Below are 22,976 nucleotides of genomic sequence, written 5' to 3'. Positions count from 1 at the left end.
ATATCATAGACAGCCAGTAAGCATACATTTTATATCTCACTGACAATCCTTCCTGAAAAGAACATTAGAATTACCTATGCTTAATTCCCAAAATGTGATAATGTATCATTTACAAAACTCTAAGAAAGTATTATCATTTAGGGTTTATGGATTCTTATCCTAAACTGTCCTAACAAGAACTAAACAAATCATCTTTAAACTGTAGTTCTAATTAATGAGTACAGAAGATGACCCAGAAGTCTCAATAAAGTGACCACTGATCAATACACAGGGATGATATTAAGAGCTCTGATAAAACTGCAAATCACTCAAATTATTTGAACAGTAACTTAGAAGTACCTAAGAACATCTATCTCATCTTTTAGGGCTCTGGTCTCTTCAGCAAGGCTCGTCAGCTCATCATTCCTGTGCTGAAATTCAATCAGTTGCTTTTCAAGTTCCTCACAGTGAACACGGTAATCATCTTTTGCAGCTTCAAGCCTTAAAAGAAGAAAGCAAATACATCTTAATATAGTTTCTATCCTTTGTCTTCACACTATATGAAGTTGGTAGGACATAGATAAATTCCACATTCAGAAGAAGAAAAATTAAAAAAAAAAAAAAAGGTAACTCATGGATGTTAATATTGAAACAACTGAAAGGTAAATGGTGCTCTGGGTTTTCACTTTACCTCTATATATCAGTTTTTAACAGAAATTTTAATTGGTAAACATAAAGAAAAAGCATAGCTAGTAATTATTGTTTAAATGCATAATATGTGCGGAGTAAGTAAGAAATCTCAGCAGAAAGACAAATTAAGAACAATTAGTCTAAGGCATATTGCTGTGTCAGAAAGAAAGTACTAAAAAGATGACATTTAAAGGAAACAAAGATCTACTTGGCCAAATCTAGGAGAGCGGAGCATCAAAATAAAATGAGAGCAACAGACAAGACTCAGAATCCACTAAGCACGAACCAGTTAGCAAAACATCCTGGACTCAATTTTGATAGGGAAAAATTATAAAGAAATTGAGGCTAATTGAATTTGGAAATTTACATAAGAACACCTTGTCAATGAAAAACCTCGAAATTATCATTATCATGTAGTGGTTTACTGTTTTTAAGAAACACGTGCTGAAGCTTAAAGGAGCTAAAGAATCTGCATTTCACTAAAAATGTGAATACCTACTGGCACAAGGCTCAGTAGTCATAGGAAACAACCAAAGTTTTACTAAAGATAAGAGCTTTGAATGTTTATTTCAAAGAGCAAAATGTTAGAGTGAAAAGTATTTTTTTATCTTAAGGTCTGCATTCTTTTATTTAGAATTTACTTCTATTGAGGCACTCTCTCTAAGACCTTAGGACCCCTCCTCTGAACTCTTACTGCCTCTGACCAACATCTGGCTTATAACTCTGAACGCCTTTATTTTAATGTACATATCCTACCTGCTTAACCTGACTGAACCTTGTGAGGAAGGCACCATTGACATTTGGTATTTTTGTTAGATGTACTTTACTGAAGTCCTAAGCATGTATAGTTCTCATTGATGTTTATGATGCTTTAGATATGATGTTTAAAAACTCAATAATTTCTACTGAAATTACTACCTATAGTTTTCTTCTTGTAATTGTTCTAGTTGTAGCTGTACGTGAAAATATTTCTTTGCAACCATTGTATTTGGATCATCAAAAGAGCCATCCAACTGGTCAAGCTTTTCATTCATCATCTCATTCTCAGAGACCAGTGAATTCTTCTCATCCTGAAGTGTAGTCACCTAAGAGACAAACATAATAGCAAAATAACCATTGAAGAGATGGGAGTTCTGGATTCTAATTCTGACTGAGGCATAAACACTTTGACTAACAGATGAGATTATTTAAGGGAGGCTTTCAACACTAAAATTCTGATTATAGGGGACTTTAGATCAAACAAGGGAAATAAATCAATGTTTCTAAATCTAAATTTAAAGTAAAGATACAATTTGTGATCTAAGTTAATTTTCAGAATGTAGTTATTTTCCTCAACCTAAGCTTTCATTTTAGGTTCACAGTAGGAAAAAAAATTGTGTGTGTGTGTGTATCTCATATATATCTCACACACACACATACATCACACATACATACATACATATACATATATACACACACATACATATATGTACATATATACATATACACACATTTTATATATATATAAATATATTATATATATTATATATATATATAAATTATACACACCAATATACTACGGGTGAGCATCCCACTGAGTACAAATGCTTAGAGGCCACCTCTGTGGAGTTGGTTCCCTTCTCCTACTTTTCCATAGGCTCTAAGGACTGAACTCAGGTGCCCAAGCTTTACTGACTGAGTCCTCTCTCACAGCTTCCTTGACTTCATTCTACTCCTTCATTGGCAGCCTCCCCATTGTTTTTCCTCAATGGAGTTCCTGAACTAATTCCTGTTTTGGGCCTACCTAATGTATGAATCTTACTTTAAAATTGAAACAGTGCTCAGTTTGCTTTTTAACATATACAAATGAGGACTATAGATAGGCTGAGAACATAGCACTAGAAGAACAACTTTAAAAGCAACTTTCTGTTCTAAAGTCAATGTATTTAGTCATATTTGTCACATAGTTCAGTGACTATATACTTGTCACAAATCCTAAGTGACTCTAATATCAAAAGGGGTCTGACCCTAAGAGTACGATATAAGTATTTATGTAAGGGGTGCAGGAGTTTTTCTGATATAAACACTGTGGGGTCAAAGAATACAGGTCGAGGACGTCTACTCTGAAAATTTAAGATTTGGTGAGATTAGCATATACACAGTAAGATACTTGACAGAATAATAGCATACCACTACCCTATGCTTGGGTTGAGTAGCAAACATGGTAGCACCATGAGAAGCCACAGCAACACTTAAATAGCAATGGACACATTGATCTACCACAACTGCTAATTACAGTGATGCAGTGTTCTGATTAGAAAGGTATCCTCACATACTCTTTTCTGATTATTTCAATCTTGGTTTTAAGAGGAAACACCAGAAGCATCTGAGATAGCAGGTAGTGGGTCCTCCCTGAGATAAGGAGGCACACTGCTGGGTGGCTTTCCAAATGTTCCCTCCAGAGTCATATGTTTCTCTGATTTTATTAACAGACATGAGTTTGTATCATGGTACAAAGCATACGCAGCTTTCATTCTTCACAGAGGCCATTTCATGTACTTTTTTGCAATATTAACATCCTCATCCCTATTATTATCATAATCACCTTGACTCAGAAATGTTGCCACTCTTTTACCATCAGTCAATAAATGAATAAATAGAGCCTCGTTGTAGACAGTAAAAGCATCTAGGAGTATGGAGCAGTACCTCAGTGGCACAGAACCTGAGAGGCATAGAATGCACTTACAGAAACATGGTTTTATTACTCAGCAGAGGAAAATATACACATACATATGCATACATACACAGACAAATACATGCACATACGTGAACATACACACATACCACGATGCTCACTTTTCCTGGTTTACTGATAACAAGGTTAATTTTTATATGTGCAAGAGGAGACAAACTTCCTTACTTGAGAATGGAAAACCTTTCATGTCACTACTATGTTCATATCAATACTAAATACATCCACGTTCCATCTCTAGAGCACATGGATATAGTTGCAGGCCAGTTTTGCCATAGCTGAACAACTGTCTTTACTCAGTTGGCCCCAATATTTGATCATACCAAATTTGCTTAATACAGGAATTATTTAACAAATAAACATGACACTACACAAACACACATACAAATGAACCAGAGAGAATATACACTCTATTAGCAGGTCACGCATTACTTACTACAACTTTAAATTATTACATTTAATATTCAAAACCTATTATAGCATAAATAAATTGAAATTCCAACCTTGCAACATACAAAACTGAAAAAATCCTCATTCTGAAAATCTCCAATTAATATAATAGTTTTCTCAAAGAATAATCAAGCCAACAATATTCAAAACAGAAAATATTTATAAACCTTCTGTTTAAATGTTAAGGAGTCATTTTGATATCTCTTCCATGAACTGAAAACCAACCTTCAGAGCATGTTGCTAGTTTTAATTATTTACAGAGAACTCTTCTGCACTCAGGTTTCTCTGTCCATACCTGCATATCCAGTTCCTGGCACCTCTGCTTCAGCTCTTCCTTTTCTGCTATGGCCTCCTGAAGCTCTTCTAAAGCCCTTTTAAGCTGAAATCAAAAACATAATTCTCAATAGACCATGCTTAGCAAATCAGAATAATAAATCCTTCTGTCAACACATATATGATATTAGAAATCACGTTTAAAATTCACCCTTTAACTAATGAGTCTTCATGCGTTGCCTTGTGACGTTTAATAATTAAAGATATGGTCTCACAAAAATATAATTTTATGAAAAAAATGAGAAAATACTTTAAAGGTTATTAGATTGTATTTTTAATGTCATTACAGAGAGTATGTTTTAAAAACAGTATGCTCATATTTAAACAAAATTTCTATAAAAAAAAATGAAATATTCTTTAGATGCCTACTGGGCTCAGGATCAGGTGTAGGGAGAAGCAGGAAAGAGGTTCAGATAGCCAGGAGAACAAACGGCAATCAGGGGCTGGGAATGGCGGGGACATCTATAGAACATGCCAGCGTTCTAAGATGGGAAGGCTCCCAGTCTATGGGGGTGACTTTAGCTCAGAATCCTAGCAGTGAGGATGTGGGACCTGAAGTGGCCACCTCCTGTAGCCAGGCAGAACCCCCAGTAGAGGGATAGAGACAACAATTCGCACACAAAACTTTCAACCCAAAATTTGTTCTACCTACAAGAAATGCAGGGACCAAGAGGGAGCAGAGACTGAGGGATCAGCCAATCAATAACTGGTCCAACTTGAGACCCATCTCATGGGCAAGCACCAATTCCTGACACTATTAAGGATACTCTTTTTATGTTTGCAGACAGGAATTTAGCATAACTGCCCTCTAAGAGGCTCCACCCAGAAGCTAACTAAAGCAGATGCAGAGACCTACAGCCAAACATTAGATGGAACTCGGGGAGTATTATGAAAGATTTGGGGGAAGAACTGAGGGCCCTGGTGGGGATAAGAACTCCACAGGAAGACCAACAGAGTCAACTAACCTAGACCCTTGAAGGATCTGAGACTGAACCACCAACCAAAGAGTAATCATGGGCTGAACCTAGAATTCCATACATATGTAGCAGATGTGCAACTCAATCTTCACGAGACTCCCCCAGTAACTGGAGTGGGGGCTGTCACTAAACCTGCTGTCTGTAAATCCCATTCCCTTAACTGGGCTGCCTTGCCTGGCCTCAGTGGGAGAGGATGTGCCTAGCCCTATAGAGATTTGATGTGTCAGGATGGGAGGATACACAGGGGGAGCTTCCACCCTCTCAAAAGGAGAAAGGAGGGGGTTTGAGGGAGGAACTATGCTAGGGGAGAACCAGGAGAAGGGGGATTCAGTGATAGGGTTTTAAAGTAAATAAAGAAAGGGGAGGAAAAGATGCCTAATATTACCCATGGGGGAGGGGAAGCTGGATGTCTATACAAGAAATACCTAAAAATGCATTTGGCCTCTCCTATTATTCTTTCTCTAGACCACCTAGATTAGGTTATATATAGGGAAAAAGGTCACTTTCCCTAGTAAAAAAAATGCTATCATAGGATCCTGAGTCTTTGAGCTCTTTCTTCAATCTCAGACAAAAAGATAGAAATTGTGTGTGTGTATGTGTGTTTGCGTGCGTCTGTGAATACTAAAACCATAAAACTTTTGCAGATTTAAAAAAATTATCTACTGCTTAGTGGTATAACCACATAGAATGGGCCACATCAAGGTTCAGATAGAATATTTAGTGGCATTGTCTCTTGAGTATGATAATGGAAAACAGTAAAAGCTATCACTACTTACATTCATTAGCAAATACATATTAATATCCAAGTGTGATCTTATAGTAAATCAGATTCAGTTCCACAGAAGGGAATACCATACACAATTAAGTCTTGTAAAATAACTGGTAGAGGAATCGGAATCCTGTCAACACTGTCAACTGTCCCCTCATGCAATGAAGTCTTACCTGCTGTTCTAATTCTCCCACCGTGTCACTTGCAGGAGAGATCACTATTTCTTTACTCATCAGCTAGGAAAATGAAAATAGCGAAGTTAAACACACTAGTGCAATGTTTAGAAAATCTATTTACATGAAAGTAAATTGATTTATATTTAGCTTTCTCTTGCCTTAATGATCCTTAGAACATTAATCAAGTAAAAATTTTATTAGAGATAGAACCAAATAAGAATCTTGGAGCATATAAGTGATAAGATTAAGAATAAATTACACTGTAAGCTTTTGGGGACATATTAACACAAATTGCTTTAAAATGGATGATTGTTTCACTTCTTTTAACTCTTTCTTTTCCTAGTCAGGATTCTCATGAGGTAGAGTAAGCTGGTTTCAAGCTTGTGACCTTTCTATAATGTTAGGACTACAGGGTGTACTGTCATGCCCCTCATAAATATGATTTAACACAAATATCATATGTTAACACTTTTCACCCAAGATTTCTAACCAAGAGTAAGAGCCAACACTAAACCCCAAGAAATTGGTAGACCTTCTCTATGTCTGATATAATCACAGTCTTAGATTCAGGTTATTTGGCTCCAAATCTAGGTTTTCACAAGACTCAAGTTCTAAATGTACCCGATTCAGATCTATGAGTTTGTCGGGAACACTCTTCTAGCTGGCAGGAAGATAAGAAATGGAAAGTTCCACATGCAGCAGAGTTCATGACTGTTCTTATTAATGGAAGGGACTGAAAAGTACTTTCAGGGTCTAGGGATTTAGTTCCATGGTAAGACATGCAATCACTAGACCCTGGGTTTGGTGCTGAGCTCCAAAATAAAATAAAAGTGCTTTGAAATATTAAATATCAACTGGTTTTTAGAATTATGGGTTCTAAACTGAACTTGAAGGGTTTTAACTCATTTCTAATTGTTAAAAACTTATATGAAGTATTACAAAATTTGGTTCAGGGTCTTCATACGCATATGAACATGTATCACTTACCTCCTGAATTGCAGTCATGACCACATGTTGAACAGATTCTTCCAGGGTCATTATATTTTTAATATGTTCTATAATTTAAAATATTAAATTTTATATTAAAATCTGTTCTATATAATTTCTTAACTACTAAATAGTCAAAGTATGAAAATTATATACCTATAAATGATTTTTCATAGAAAAATACTAATATGGCTATTAAAAGGAAGATGAAAATATTTACCTTAGTAACTGAAATTTTTGGTCAAAAAAGAAACCCTTTAGTTTTTTGGTAAAAGGAAACACTATTGGAATTGATATTAGAACTATTAATAGGACTCTCCAACTTTAGATATAGAATCTTTGGTTGTAGCATTCGTATTCCAGGAAAGCTTTCAAAGGTACATACACAGTCTTCTGCAACATCTGGCTGGCATCCATTAATACTCACAAGGTATTAAAGCTTTCCACAAACATATACAGTATGGAAGGGTGATTCACTCAGATAGAAAATGAGGATCTTGACTGGAGAGATGGCTCAGTGGTTAAGAGCACTGTCTGCTCTTCCAGAGATCCTGAGTTCGATTCCCAGAAACCACATAGTAGCTCATGATCACCTGTAATGGGACCTGTTTTCCTCTTCTGTTGTGTCTGAAGAGAGTGACCATGTACTCACGTACATAAAATAAATCAATCTTTAAAAAAAAATCGTTTTAAAAGAAAAGGAAATGAAGACCTTAATCAAAGAATGTCTCATGTATCTGCAGACGTAAGTCTACTTCATCTGTATGATTTTCCCACAACTTTTGCCCAGAACCTCAAATTTACCTAATACTTTTGGGTTTTACTGATTGTTTTAGAGACTCCTGTTAAGTCTTTTAAATCTTCATTTCTTTTGTGATGCTAAGAGTCTAAAAAGTTATGGTATGCATATGACCACTAAATGCAACAGAGAAAGAATTAGTTGGAAAATGTACCAAAGACACAATGGTTTCCTTTAATGACTTAGTTGATGAAATGCTTCAAGTCTGATGAAAACTACTTCCCCTTTGAGAAGGACATTATTAATAATTAAGTCAATTTCTCACAAAAGTACAGAAGTTGTTGTGTAGCCATCAATTTAATGGGTTCATGTCCTAAGAATCTTTGGTTATCTTTTTCCAATTATGAATCCCTGTGCAGCTCTGAGGAGGGAATCTAGGCCTCCAAAGACGGTAAGTCGAGGTTCTACTGCTAAAACACATACTCAGTCCACTGGCAGTTTTTATGGAGCTCTTCAAACCTAAGTTTTAACCCAAACACATGTTTTCAAAGTTAAACTGTGTCTTTATATGTACTCCTTATTAAATTAACCACTTATATTTTATATGTGAAACTAAATTTCCTTTCAAAAATATGAAGATGAGAATACTTAATAAGGCTTAGGCTAAATGATGAATGAGATAGTGTAGTAAAATTTTCAGGGTGCAACAAAGTCAACTCCAAGGAAAACTGTCAATTATGGTTTATAAGTATGATACACTCACAAGAAACTGAAAGAATGTAATACAACAAATTAAATAATACCACAATTAAAAAGAATTAATGTGAAATGTTAGTTCTCTGAAAATGAATTATGTCTGTAACATTTGGAAACATAAATCATGCAAAAATATGTTAAAATAACCAGAAACTGGAAAAGAAGAAAAGATTAATCAAAGAATAAAAGAACCACAACTGAAACAAAAAGTACAAGTTTAAACCTTAATTATTCCTTGTGATTTTTATAGTAGAGACATTTTAACCTGCATGAGTAAAATTTCTCAAGTTTCACAAAATAACAACATGTAATCTTAATGTCCTCTAGATGTAATTCAGAAAGACTGATTACTTGGTCCTGTGAAAAGGTAGCTACTGGGATAAGAAACGTTTGTGTGTGTGTGTGTGTGTAGGCATCTATTTATATTATAAACTACAGTTCATTTCATGTTATTTTATATTTCTTGAGCTTGTTCTTATTGAATTTACCTGTCTTGTATCCTTTCATGAACATACAGAAGTTTTTATAAAGGACAAACACTAAGGTCAAGATTTGTATAAAGCACACAGAAGCAGGGTCAAAGCTCTTCTCACCCAAGCTGATTCAAGCTCCCATTGGGAAGGAGACTCAAGTCTACCCAGTTTATTCTTATGACATTTTGTGCTCAGAAGCACATAAATTACTCTGCTTACGTGTACTAGTGTTAATGCACTGATCCTATTAATGCTACTGTCCATTTCTCAAAGGAAAACAGTGACAGCTGTTTTACTAAACAGAGCAGCATATAATTTGAAGAAAGTTTCTATTATAATTTAGTAACTGAATATTTTACTATGAAAAATATTTACCCAAGGGTCTATCTTATTGACTACATAATGTATCCCAAACATCAGCTATTAACTTATTTCAACTAAATATGATTACTATAGCCACTGACCTCCAGAATATGGGACAGTCAAGAGCTGCAGCATTCATTGCTAATGACAGGGAGGTCTAGAACTTAGATCTAGTTTATACAACAAGGTGATTTCAGCCACTCAGTCGCAGGAAAATAACATCCTCCTGTAAATGCCAGCATCGAGAACTAGCAATGTAGATTATTTCTAGAAAGTACAAACCTCAAGTGACTAGAAATTACCTTGCTTCTTTTCACAGTTGACTGCACATCCTAGAATTAGCTGAAGCAACCTCCCAAGCTCCACAGGATCTGCACACTCAGTGATTTGATTTAAATCAGGGATAAGTTCTTCAGAAATCTGCTGCCCCAAAAACTGAAGATTAAAAATAAATAAACTAGATTACTCATCTATGTAGGCTACAAAGAACTTATACTGTTATTTAAAGAAAAGTTAATTCGAAATACCTTCATGAAATAACTCAAGTAAATTAAGAAATCATGAGTCACTAACACTGACTAACACCAAGTCAGCAATATTCTGGTCCCTTCTCAAAATTCTGGTTGGTTGTGCTTGATGTTTAATTGACCTCATATTAGAAAAACAAGGATTTGTTAAAGGGGACCCATGCTTGCCTAGGAAACTGTAAACAGGATTATGTTAGCCCAGAAGACTGATTGATATAGGCAAAATTACTTACCCAATCTGAATGGAAGCCAGACTATCTGAACAAAGTTTGTGATAGTATGTTATCACTTAGATTCACAATATGAACTGCACTTTCACAAATGAATAACAAATGTAATGACTTTGACTTTCTCTGGCCTTTTTTCTATTTTCTTGAAACAATAAGTTTCTAAGGATACTGGGTGAATAAAGCACTGAAAATTCTCATAGTATTAAAACTTCCAAGAAACTTTCAAATAATTTCTGTAATGTTGAAATATATATATAAAAAAATCCTTTACTAACAAAATCAGTTCAGAGGCCACCAATTATTATGCAATACATTCTATTTATAAAGGTAATCAATTCAAAGTTTCAAAATGAAAACTATCTTCTTTCTTCCTTTGGTAAGCCAATGCATTTAATCCTTAGACCTTTTCATTTTCACAAGTGTTATGTGCTCTATAAGTGGCAACATAATTATTATAATTATAAATTACATTCCAACATGATGCTTAAAAAAACAAGTAGTCAAACTCTTGGCACTTTTGTTTAAGATCAGGTGTTTCCGGTACCTCATGATAGTAACTTGTAATTCCATGGAGGACCTTCTTCAGGTTACTAGCCTAAAGTAGAACAAAAAGAGGAAATAAATACATTTGTTTCATGTTTATACTGAAAGAAATATATTAAGGTGAGAAATAATCACCTTTCCAAGAAAAATAAGAAAACATTATTGAATTCCTCACCAAGGAGAGAAAAATGTGTAGTAAACCTAATAATAGAAATTCAAATGAAAATGATCAGAACTTAAGAGAAACCTCAGAATCATCAGTAGAGACTAAGAACTCCTGCCTATGTCGCTGATGGAACAAGTAAACATAACATTCAAAAAATACACACTGCACCATCAACAAATCTGGCATAGCATATACTTATGGAATAAATGAGGATGCATAGTGCTTTCAGTTGCACTTGACAATTCTCTAAGTCGCAACATAAATATGAAAATAAATCAATGTAAACGGAAACTACTCTAAAGCTAAGCATGTTCTCCGGACAAAAATGGGGTTTTCTTTTATAAACTTTATTTTTAACAACATAAATAAAAATATCACCAAATGCAGGTAAATAACATAAGTTATGAAAAAAGATATAAAGCTCATTGATTTTTAGTTCTGTCAAGGTTTTTTGATTCTGGTAGTAGATAAGTGAAAAATATATAGGTTATTAAAATGTAAAATTTAATTGGAAGTTTCATTGCTTCCATTACAAATGTCATTTCTAATTATACGTACATTCATTGTGTAGACTTTGGATCTGGCTAATTTTGGTGTGTGAACTTTTTATTTAATTGCAAAAGTGGAATTAATTCAGAATTCTGTAAGTAGCAAATATTTAGATTTTGAACTAGTTACTTCTAATCTGGCCAGAAGTCAAACACATTGACAAGTAAAATGAGCATCTATTTTGAGTGAAGTGAAAATAAGAGCAGAATGTATCAGGGTGTCTATGCTGGGTGTGGTCTGGAGAAGCACAGCAGATGAAGCACTTGCTGGACAACCACAAGCCTTATACAAGTTTATGCCCAAACCCATATAAGATGCGAAGGGATATCATGCTTTATAAATTTGTTCTCTGACCTCCAAACACACAATGTAGCATGTGCACACTTCCATACACAGCACAGGCACAAAAATAAAAATTTTATAATGTATGAAATAAGTGAGGCAGATTTGATATTAGGAGAAAAAAAACAGGCCTAACTTTTACTATCCAAGCCTCAAGAAGCAAGATGTAAACAGAAAAAAGAAAAAGTCAGTGAGAAAATCATGAAATAAATGATTTCTATACTATAAACCTGAAAGATAATAAATTAGATGTAACTGAGGGATAAATAAAAACAACCAAGTTTCAATACCAGAAAGGGTGTTTTTACTTAAAGAATAGCAAGACATCATTTACAGATTATATACATGGACTAAAGAGAAAACTCAGTGGTTAAGGCTGCTCTTCCAGATGACTAGGGTTCATTTCCCAGCATTCATGACATCCCTCAACTGGTTGTAGCTCTATTTCCAAGGGATAAAATACCCTCGTCCCACTTCTGCATGCACAAGGCTTACACATGGTGCCCAGACATACATACAGAGAAAACACTCATATATACAAAGTGACAAATAATTTAAAAATGTGTATTTGTATGTATGTAAAAATGTGTATTTGTATGTATGTACGTATGTATGTATATATGTATTCATCAGCATAGTATCCAATAGCACTGTTAAGAAATATATGACAGAAATTAGACATCCTTTACGGAACAAACACAGGCCCCATAAGACACAAGAAAACCAAAAGCAGTAAAACAGTTCTAAAAACAAAATTATTTTTGCACTCTTATAAAATTAAACATATATACATAATTTAGCCATTCCACCATGTTATTTCCCCCAAAGAAATGAAATCTAAGCAAAGATTCGTGCACGGACTTTATTGCCATAACCTAAACTAAAAATAATTCAAATATATCATCATGTGAATAGTTGAACAAATATGGTTTAATCAATGTAGTACATGATAATAAAGACATAATTATTAATACATAAACTCAGTGGCCAAAACAAGCTGGGGAAGAAAGGGATTATTTGACTGACAAATCCTGATTCACAGTCAAGCACTGAGAGGGGTCAAAGAAAGAACTCAAGCAGCAGCAGAGGCAAAACCTTGGAGGATAAGTACTTAAATGACACTCATTCAGCCTGCTTTCTGAAACCTCCCAGGACCACCGGCCCAGGGTGGCACTGCTGGCCCTCTCAAATCAATCAGCAATCAAAAAATAATGACAACCAGACATGCCTACAGGCCAATCTGATGGAGGCATTTCCTCTTCAACCAAGGCTCTGCTCCCTAAAGTTACTCTAGTTTGTATGAAGCACCTTATGTGTTAACTTATATGGAACAATGCACTCTTGAATTTACTTTTAAAAGAACACTGAGTTGAGCTCAGTGCCACTATTCTTCCATCATGTGGTCCACCCAATCCCCATCCACTTCTGCATACCTTTATTCTCCAGTTGTCTCCAACATCATCTTTAATTCGGCTTAACCAAGATTCGCTGAACCAAGCTACATCACTAAAACAAAAGTATAAAAGTTAAACTTTTAACACATTTTTATAACATTTTAATTATTTAATTTCTTTACAGTTTAAAAGCTATCCTTAGTGAGATTAGCAATGATTTAAGTGAATTTCTAATTTTTTTGTACTCTGAAATATTTAGTTTGGAATTTCCTTTTAATTTATTTAAGTTATTAACTTGCAATTTAACCAATGCTTACTAAATACCTAATACTAAGAATTCTGCTAGTAGAAGATCTAAAGTACCAATCCCAAAGAAGTACAAAGAAATCCAGAACTCTGAGGTATCTATTGTATTTGAAGCACTAATTCTGTGTGAGGTATTACTTCATTTATATATCACGGTAACTTGGCAAAGGGTATGTTATATGCTCAATCTCCCTCTTTAGAGAACAAAGGAGAAGAGCAGGGTAATTTGCCTCAAGTGCACTGGTACATGGCAAAACACCAAACACTAAAGAAAATGTCTGTTTTCATTAGAAATAAAGTTCTATGTTTATACTGAAGGTCAAGACAAATAACTGCCACACAAAAATGTTAGGAATTTAACAAAGTTTTAAACATGTAACATCTACTAAGACAAATTGGTACCAGGAGTGGGGAATTCATGTGACAACTTGACCATGTTTTGGGGAGGACTGTAGAAGGACTTTGGAACTTTGGGCCAGAAGATCCATTCAGGGTTAAGAGCTCTGTGAGATGTTGTGTAGGGGCTTGGAAGATAATGTTGAGAACAGTGCAGAAAATGGAGGCCTGGCTTGTGAAATTTCAGAGGGAAAATTAAAGACTTTTCAGGGCCATTGCTATTTTGGATTGTGAAGATTCTGTGGTTCTGGTTAGCTGGGGCTGAAGAATCAGCTGTGATTAACAACTACTAAACTACTAAACTACTAAACGAAAACTACTATACCAGAACTATTAAAGCAAAACCTTGGCACTACTGGGACTATTGATGCTGGTTAGCTGGAGCTAAGGAATTAGCGGTGATTAAGAAGAGACCAGCATCTTTGTGGTGACTTTTTCTGGGAAGTGTTTTCTGAAAGCACAAAGAGGCCGTGTTCCAGAGATAGCCAAAGTTGTACTCCTGCTGCAGCGGGACTTGGTAATGTGTAAGGGTCACCCAGGTGGTACTGGTTTTGAAGGCATGAAGGGGTCACATAGAGCAGCTGAGGCTCGGCACTGCGAGAGGCCATGGAAGACCATTGGTGAAGGTGCAGCCACAGTTGCAATTGACGGCCCAGGACTGAAGGGGTCATGCAGTGTTTTGGACATGCCAGTACCATGAGATGACCACCAAGAGCAGCAGCAGTGGAGTACAGGCATCTGGAGCCTAGAGGATGATGTGTGTGCTACAAAGGGCATGGCTGGAGAAGTGACCCAAGCCCTTGGAGGAGCCCAGAAGATTGTGAGTTGGATCCCAGACACTGGATAGTTGGAGATTGATTTCTGCTTTTGATTGTGACTGTGCCCTGATATTTTCCCTCTTGAAGGAAGAAACTATTTTAGTGGAGCCCACAGTTAAGAGATTTTTAATTGTAAAATGTATAAAGACTGTGGGATGTTTAAAGTTATTTAGACCTTGGGGATGAATAAGAATGTGATTGGGAAAGGATCTTTACCTATCCCAAATCGGATAGGGGACTAATATCCAATATATATAAAGAACTCAAGAAGGTGGACTCCAGAAAATCAAATAACCCCATTAAAAAATGGGGCTCAGAGCTGAACAAAGAATTCTCACCTGAGGAATACCGAATGGCTGAGAAGCACCTGAAAAAATGTTCAGCATCCTTAATCATCAGAGAAATGCAAATCAAAACAACCCTGAGATTCCATCTCACACCAGTCAGAATGGCTAAGATCAAAAATTCAGGTGACAGCAGATGCTGGCGAGGATGTGGAGAAAGGGGAACACTCCTCGCTTGTACAACCACTCTGGAAATCAGTCTGGCGGTTCCTCAAAAAATTGGACATAGTACTACCGGAGGATCCAGCAATACCTCTCCTGGGCATATATCCAGAAGATATCCCAACGGGTAAGAAGGACACACGCTCCACTATGTTCATAGCAGCCTTATTTATAATAGCCAGAAGCTGGAAAAGAACCCAGATGCCCCTCAACAGAGGAATGGATACAGAAAATGTGGTACATTTACACAATGGAATACTACTCAGCTATTTAAAAAAATGAATTTATGAAATTCCTAGGCAAATGGATGGACCTGGAGGGCATCATCCTGAGTGAGGTAACCCAATCACAAAGGAACTCACACAATATGTACTCAGTGATAAGTGGATATTAGCCCAGAAACTTAGGATACCCAAGATATAAGATACAACTTGCTAAACGCATGAAATTCAAGAAGGAAGACCAAAATGTGGACACTATGCCCCTTCCTAGAAATGGGAACAAAACACCCATGGAAGGAGTTACAGAGACAAAATTTGGGGCTGTGACAAAAAGATGAACCATCTAGTGATTGCCATATGCAGTGATCCATCCCATAATCAGCTTCTAAACGCTGACACCATTGCACACACTAGCAAAATTTTGCTGAAAGGACCCAGATATAGCTCTCTCTTGTGAGACTATGCTGAGGCCTAGCAAATACAGAAGTGGATGATCACAGTCAGCTATTGGATGGGTCACACGGCCCCCAATGCTGGAGCTAGAGATATTACCCAAGGAGCTAAAGGGAACTGCAACCCTATAGGTGGAACAACAATATGAACTAACCAGTACCCCGGAGCTCTTGTCTCTAGCTGCATATGCATCAAAAGATGGCCTAGTCGGCCATCACTGCAAAGAGAGGCCCATTGGACTTGCCAACTTTAGATGCCCCAGTACAAGGGAACGCCAGGGCCAAAAAGGGGGAGTGGGTGGGTAGGGGATTCGGGGGGGTGGATATGGGGGACCTTTGGGATAGCATTGAAAATGTAAATGAGGAAAATACCTAATAAAAAAAATTAAAAAAAAAAAAGAATGTAAGGGTTGAGGCTTTCTAGTGATGTGTTTATGCGTTAAGTTAACAAAAGGTCAATTGTACTGGCTAGTTTTGTGTCAACTTGACACAGCTGGAGTTATCACAGAGAAAGGAGCTTCAGTTGAGGAAATGCCTCCATGAGATACAACTGTAAGGCACTTTTCTCAATTAGTGATCCAGGGGAAAAGGCCCTTTGTGGGTGGGACCATCTCTGGGCTGGTAGTCTTGGTTCTATAAGAGAGCAGACTGAGCAAGCCAGGGGAAGCAAGTTAGTAATGAACATCCCTCCATGGCTTTTGCATCAGCTCCTGCTCCTGACCTGCTTGAATTCCAGTCCTGCATGAACAGCAGTATGGAAGTGTAAGCCGAATAAACCCTTTCCTCCCCAAATTGCTTCTTGGTCATGATGTTTGTGCAGGAATAGAAACCCTGACTAAGACAGGTATGTTATATGCTCAACCTCCCTCTTTAGAGAACAAAGGAGAAGAGCAGGATAATTGCCTCAAGTGCACTGGTACATGGCAAAACACTAAACACTAAAGAAAACATCTGTTTTCATTAGAAAAAAAGTTCTATGTTTATACTGAAGGACAAGACAAATAACTGTCATACAAAAATGTTAGGAATTTAACAAAGTTTTGGTTTTTTTGTTTTTTGTTTTTTCGAGACAGGGTTTCTCTGTGTAGCCCTGGCTGTCCTGGAACTCACTTTGTAGACCAGGCTGGTCTCGAACTCAGAAATCCACCTGCCTCTGCCTCCTGAGTGCTGGGATTAAAAGTGTGCGCCACCACGCCCGGCTTTAACAAAGTTTTAAACATGTAACATCTACAACATACATTAACAAGACTATATTCTAGAATACTTGGAAGCCTGTCTCAGGGGAGTGAGCAAAACCAATATGGAACTTAATGATTGACGCTTCGAGAAATAGCTATTAAAGGAAGTAAAGAATACAAATACCCGAAGAAGGGGCTTGTGAAGAAAAATACAATTCAATTATTTTCTAATAAAACTAAGTCAAAATCATATTATTCTGTTTCATTTTGTCCAGAATATGTGGTCAAAAATTTAAGGAGCTAACTTGAAGGACTAATTGTATTTCTAATTACTCATAACAATTACAGTGCCTTCGATTAATGCTACAAACTATTCTGGAATAAAAGTCTATCAGAAGAATTCAAGGTACTGGACTTCTACTGTCATAACTGAATAGAAGTACTGGTTTTGGAGTAAGATTAAGTTAATACAAATCCCAGGTTCACTGTTTGGCTTCCAAAAGAATTGTTAGTTCTTTATACCCTCAGTCCTCGTGGATAAAGTGGACATGAAAAGAATAATACCCAGTTTACAAAGGAAAAGGCAAATTTGGGAAGATGGCTCAGTGCAGAAACATGTGCATTTGGGTTCAGATCTGCAGCTCCCATTTAAAAGTTGAGTGCAGCAGTACATGTCTTTAACCCCAGTTACTAGAAGTAAGAAGAGGGCAAAGACATGCAAATCCTGGGAGCTCATTGCCAACCAGCCTAGCCAAAATGGTGAGCTCCAGGTCACAGGCAGGTCTGTTTCAAAAAATATGGTAAAGAATGATTGAGGAAAATATCCAACACCAAACTTTGGGTTCCATAAGCATGCAAATGGACAATCACACACAAATGACCCAAGTAAAGGACCTATCATAATATATTTAGTAAATATTAAGTTGCAAGCTATCATGGTTTATCATTTAACTACCCAAATACCAACAAAATGAAAAATACTTGATGACTAAAGCCTGAATAATTCAATTCTGTACCATATTCCACTTTGCAAAAGTCATCCAGCCAAAAAAATAAAAACAAACATACATGAATATATGTAACTGGTCAAGTGACGAAGCTAAGCCTTTCTTCTGGGGAAGTGGAATGCAATCTCGGTAGTAGGATACAGAACCACATTTCCCAAAAAGTTGTTTAAGTTCTGTGCCTAAAATTGTGACCTTATTAAGAAAATAAATAAATTGATTCTTCACAGAGACTAATCAAGGTAGGAAGAGATCATATGGACTTAGAGTGGGTCTATTAAGACTAGTGCCCTTAAACTGGCACAGACATAGGTATAAACACAGGAAAGCTAAAGAGAGGCACAGCAGCTCTAGAAATGCCCAAGACCACAGAACCTGGAGACGGAAAGGGTCACCCTCTCCCTGAAGCTTTGGAATGAGGACAGCCCATCTGACACTTTGACTTAGTCTTCTAACTACAAGAACTATAAGAAAATAAAGTTGTGCTGGTTAAGCTACACAGCCTGTGGCACTCTTACAGCAGCCCTAGAAAACTAACACAGCTAGGGTTTATTTTTCACCACTATTTTTTTTTTCACAACTGAACTGTCTACATGTATGTTTAAAAAGGATGCATATTACATATCCAAGCTAAAGACAAGGACATACAGAACCCACTACTAAGTGCATTCCCATGACTAATCTAAGGTTAGACAACTTTTAAGTTCTTATTATGTAGATGTGCACCTGCTTCAGGTAAGTAGAAATGATTGTCTAAATGTTACCTTTTCTTTAAAAAGAATTTATCTTCTCACATTTACTAACAACTTTTATATGATTTTCTATGAATCACTGGTAAATTTTATTATAAATGTTACCAAATACAGTGTTTTGAAACAAAGAAATATAATGAAATCATTTTTTAAGGATTATAATACCTTGACCCAAATAAAGAAAAATGTATTCTTGAAAGTCTTACTGCCCCAAATATAGACTTCTGGAAAGGGTTAAAAAAACAAAATAACAAAATAAAACTTCCTTAGATGACAAGGAGGCTAAAACACCAAATAGTACATTACAGCAGGCAAATGGAATAAGTCGGTGAGTGTTGATGAAGACAGGCAAACAGGCTTAGACATATGTTGGATCACTGGTCATTTGTTTAATGAAGAAACCTCTCTTATTATAGCTAACCTATTTTATTTTCTCTGCAAAATAAAAGCTACTGGAGGAAATTTACACACACAAACACACACACACTAACAACTTTTATGTGATTTGATATGAATCACTGGTAAAAATTTATTATAAATGTTATCAAATACATTGCTATGAAACAAAAAATATAATGAAATCTTGTCTTTTTTTAGGATTATAATACTTTATAATACCCAAATAAAGAAAAATTTAGAATAAAAAAATTGTAAAACTGTGTTTTACATTCTTATTTCCTTGTACAAAGCTCAAGTCTAAGTTGATCAAAGAACTCCACATAAAACCAGAGACATTGAAATTTAAAGAGGAGAGAGTGGGGAAAAGCCTCCAAGATATGGGCACAGGGGAAAAATTCCTAAATAGAATAGCAATGGCCTACGTTGCAAGATCAAGAATCGATAAATGGGACCTCATAAAATTTCAAAGCTTCTGTAGGGCAAAAGATATTGTCAATAAGACAAAGAGGCCACCAACAAATTAGGAAAGAATTTTTACCAACCATAAATCTAAAAGGGGACTAATATCCATTATATACAAAGAGATCAAGAAGCTGAACTCCAGAAATTCAAATAACCCCATTAAAAATGGGGTACAGAGCTAAACAAAGAATTCTCAACTGAGGAATACTGAAGGGCTGAGAAGCACTTGAAAAAATGTTCAACATCCTTAATCATCAGGGAAATGAAAATCAAAACAACCCTGAGATTCCATCTCACACCATTCAGAATTGCTATGATCAAAAATTCAGGTGACAGTAGATGCTGGTGAGGATGTGGAGAAAGAGGAATACTCCTCCATTGCTGCTGGGATTGCAAGCTTGTACAACCATTCTGGAAATCAGTCTGGTGGTTCCTCAGAAAATTGGACATAGTAATACCGGAAGATCCAGCAATACCTCTCCTGGGCATATACCCAGATGTTCCAACTGGTAATAAGGACACATGCTCTACTATGTTCATAGCAGCCATATATATAATAGCCAGAAGCTGGAAAGAACCCAGATGCCCCTCAACAGAGGAATGGATACAGAAAATGTGGTACATTTACACAATGGAGTACTACTCAGCTATTAAAAACAATGAATTTGGACTACCTCCAGCTACCCACAACACCCGCCAAGCGATCTTAAGACTTCTGGTGAGTGGAACACAGCATCTGCTCCAAACCAATCGCGCGAGACCTAAGACGGCATTAGTCAGGGAAGCAAAAACCCAGTCTGAGTAGGGGCACAAGCCCCTTTCGGTCCAAGCAGCACCAGGATAGCTAGGGCGCACAGTCGGCTGACTACCGCCAGATACCACAACACCAGCCACGCGATCTTAAGAATTCTGAGGATTGGGATCTGTCCCGAGCGGGAGCGCTTTGCCTGAGCATCAGCAGCAGACATCTTGGGACCCCGCCTAGTGTATCCTGCACAGACAGCTGGCCATTTTCCCGGCCAGAGGATAGGGATCTGCCCGGCGGGGGAGCATTTTGCCTGAGCATCAGCAGCAGACATCTTGGTTCCGGGATCCCGCCGAGTGTATCCTATACAGGCAGGTGACCATTTTCCCGGCCAGAGGATAGGGACCTGCCCGGCGCAGGAGCACTTTGCCTGAGCATTGGCAGCAGACATCTTAGTTCCGGGACCCTGCCGAGTGTACCCTGAACAGACATCTTGGTTCCAGGACCCCGCCGAGTGTATCCTGCACAGCTCCAGAGAATACCAGATGTCGAAAGGCAAACTTAAGAATCCTACTAACAGGAATCAAGACCATTCACCATCATCAGAACGCAGCACTCCCACGCCACCTAGTCCTGGGCACCCCAACACAACCGAAAAGCTAGACCTGGATTTAAAAGCATATCTCATGATGTTGGTAGAGGACATCAAGAAAAACTTTAATAACTCACTTAAAGAAATACAGGAGAACACTGCTAAAGAGTTACAAGTCCTTAAAGAAAAGCAGGAAAACACAACCAAACAGGTAGAAGTCCTTATAGAAAAACAGGAAAACACATCCAAACAGGTGATGGAAATGAACAAAACCATACTAGACCTAAAAAGGAAAGTAGACACAATAAAGAAAACCCAAAGTGAGGCAACGCTGGAGATAGAAACCTTAGGAAAGAAATCTGGAACCATAGATGAGAGCATCAGCAACAGAATACAAGAGATGGAAGAGAGAAGCTCAGGTGCAGAAGATTCCATAGAGAACATCGGCACAACAATCAAAGATAATACAAAACGCAAAAAGATCCTAACTCAAAACATCCAGGAAATCCAGGACACAATGAGAAGACCAAACCTACGGATAATAGGAGTTGATGAGAATGAAGATTTTCAACTTAAAGGGCCAGCAAATATATTCAACAAAATTATAGAAGAAAACTTCCCAAACCTAAAGAATGACATGTCCATGAACATACAAGAAGCCTACAGAACTCCAAATAGACTGGACCAGAAAAGAAATTCCTCCCGACACATAATAGTAAGAACAACAAATGCACTAAATAGAGAATATTAAAAGCAGTAAGGGAGAAAGGTCAAGTAACATATAAAGGCAGGCCTATCAGAATTACACCAGACTTTTCACCAGAGACTCTGAAAGCCAGAAGAGCCTGGACAGATGTTATACAGACACTAAGAGAACACAAATGCCAGCCCAGGTTACTATACCTGGCCAAACTCTCAATTACCATAGATGGAGAAACCAAAGTATTCCACGACAAAACCAAATTCACACATTATCTTTCCACAAATCCAGCCCTTCAAAGGATAATAACAGAAAAGAAGCAATACGAGGACGGAAATCACGCCCTAGAACAAGCAAGAAAGAAATCCCTCAACAAACCAAAAAGAAGACAGCCACAAGAACAGAATGCCAACCCTAACAACAAAAATAACAGGAAGCAACAATTACTTTTCCTTAATATCTCTTAATATCAATGGACTCAATTCCCCAATAAAAAGACATAGACTAACAGACTGGCTACACAAACAGGACCCAACATTCTGCTGCTTACAGGAAACCCATCTCAGGGAAAAAGACAGACACTACCTCAGAGTGAAAGGCTGGAAAATAATTTTCCAAGCAAATGGTCTGAAGAAACAAGCAGGAGTAGCCATTCTAATATCGGATAAAATCGACTTCCAACCCAAAGTAATCAAAACAGACAAGGAGGGACACTTCATACTCATCAAAGGTAAAATCCTCCAAGAGGAACTCACAATTCTGAATATCTACGCTCCAAATGCAAGGGCAGCCACATTCATTAAAGACACTTTAGTAAAGCTCAAAGCACACATTGCACCCCACACAATAATAGTGGGAGACTTCAACACAACACTTTCATCAATGGACAGATCGTGGAAACAGAAACTATGAAACAAATGGACCTGACAGATATCTACAGAACATTTTATCCTAAAACAAAAGGATATACCTTCTTCTCAGCACCTCACGGGACCTTCTCCAAAATTGACCATATAACTGGTCACAAAACAGGAATCAACATATACAAAAATATTGAAATTGTCCCATGTATCCTATCAGACCACCATGGCCTAAGACTGATCTTCAATAACAACATAAATAATGGAAAGACAACATTCACGTGGAAACTGAACAACACTCTTCTCAATGATACCTTGGTCAAGGAAGGAATAAAGAAAGAAATTAAAGACTTTTTAGAGTTTAATGAAAATGAAGCCACAACATACCCAAACCTATGGGACACAATGAAA

General features: G+C 37.0%; 1 protein-coding gene across 8 annotated transcripts in view; it reads right to left on the bottom strand.

Moving 5' to 3' along the window:
• The window catches only part of Hook1 (hook microtubule tethering protein 1), a 58,232-nt gene that overhangs the window by 22,489 nt on the left and 12,767 nt on the right, over nucleotides 1-22,976 (bottom strand). For all 8 annotated transcript variants that reach the window (XR_001784219.2, XR_001784220.2, XR_376377.4 and 5 more), the window contains exons 3-10: nucleotides 13,214-13,286; nucleotides 10,725-10,775; nucleotides 9,726-9,858; nucleotides 7,093-7,160; nucleotides 6,103-6,165; nucleotides 4,146-4,229; nucleotides 1,588-1,754; nucleotides 340-480 (exon numbers count right to left, since the gene is read on the bottom strand). Coding sequence is in view for 4 of the 8 variants with exons in the window: in XM_006503488.4 (XP_006503551.1) it covers nucleotides 340-480; nucleotides 1,588-1,754; nucleotides 4,146-4,229; nucleotides 6,103-6,165; nucleotides 7,093-7,160; nucleotides 9,726-9,858; nucleotides 10,725-10,775; nucleotides 13,214-13,286 (780 nt within the window). In the remaining 4 variants the exon portion in view is untranslated. The remainder of the gene's footprint in view (nucleotides 1-339; nucleotides 481-1,587; nucleotides 1,755-4,145; nucleotides 4,230-6,102; nucleotides 6,166-7,092; nucleotides 7,161-9,725; nucleotides 9,859-10,724; nucleotides 10,776-13,213; nucleotides 13,287-22,976) is intronic.

The sequence above is a fragment of the Mus musculus genome, chromosome 4 (assembly GCF_000001635.26).
Source record: "Mus musculus strain C57BL/6J chromosome 4, GRCm38.p6 C57BL/6J".
Taxonomy (NCBI): domain Eukaryota; kingdom Metazoa; phylum Chordata; class Mammalia; order Rodentia; family Muridae; genus Mus; species Mus musculus.
Note: the sequence above shows the minus strand (reverse complement) of the source record. Positions and strands in the feature narration are given on the sequence as shown.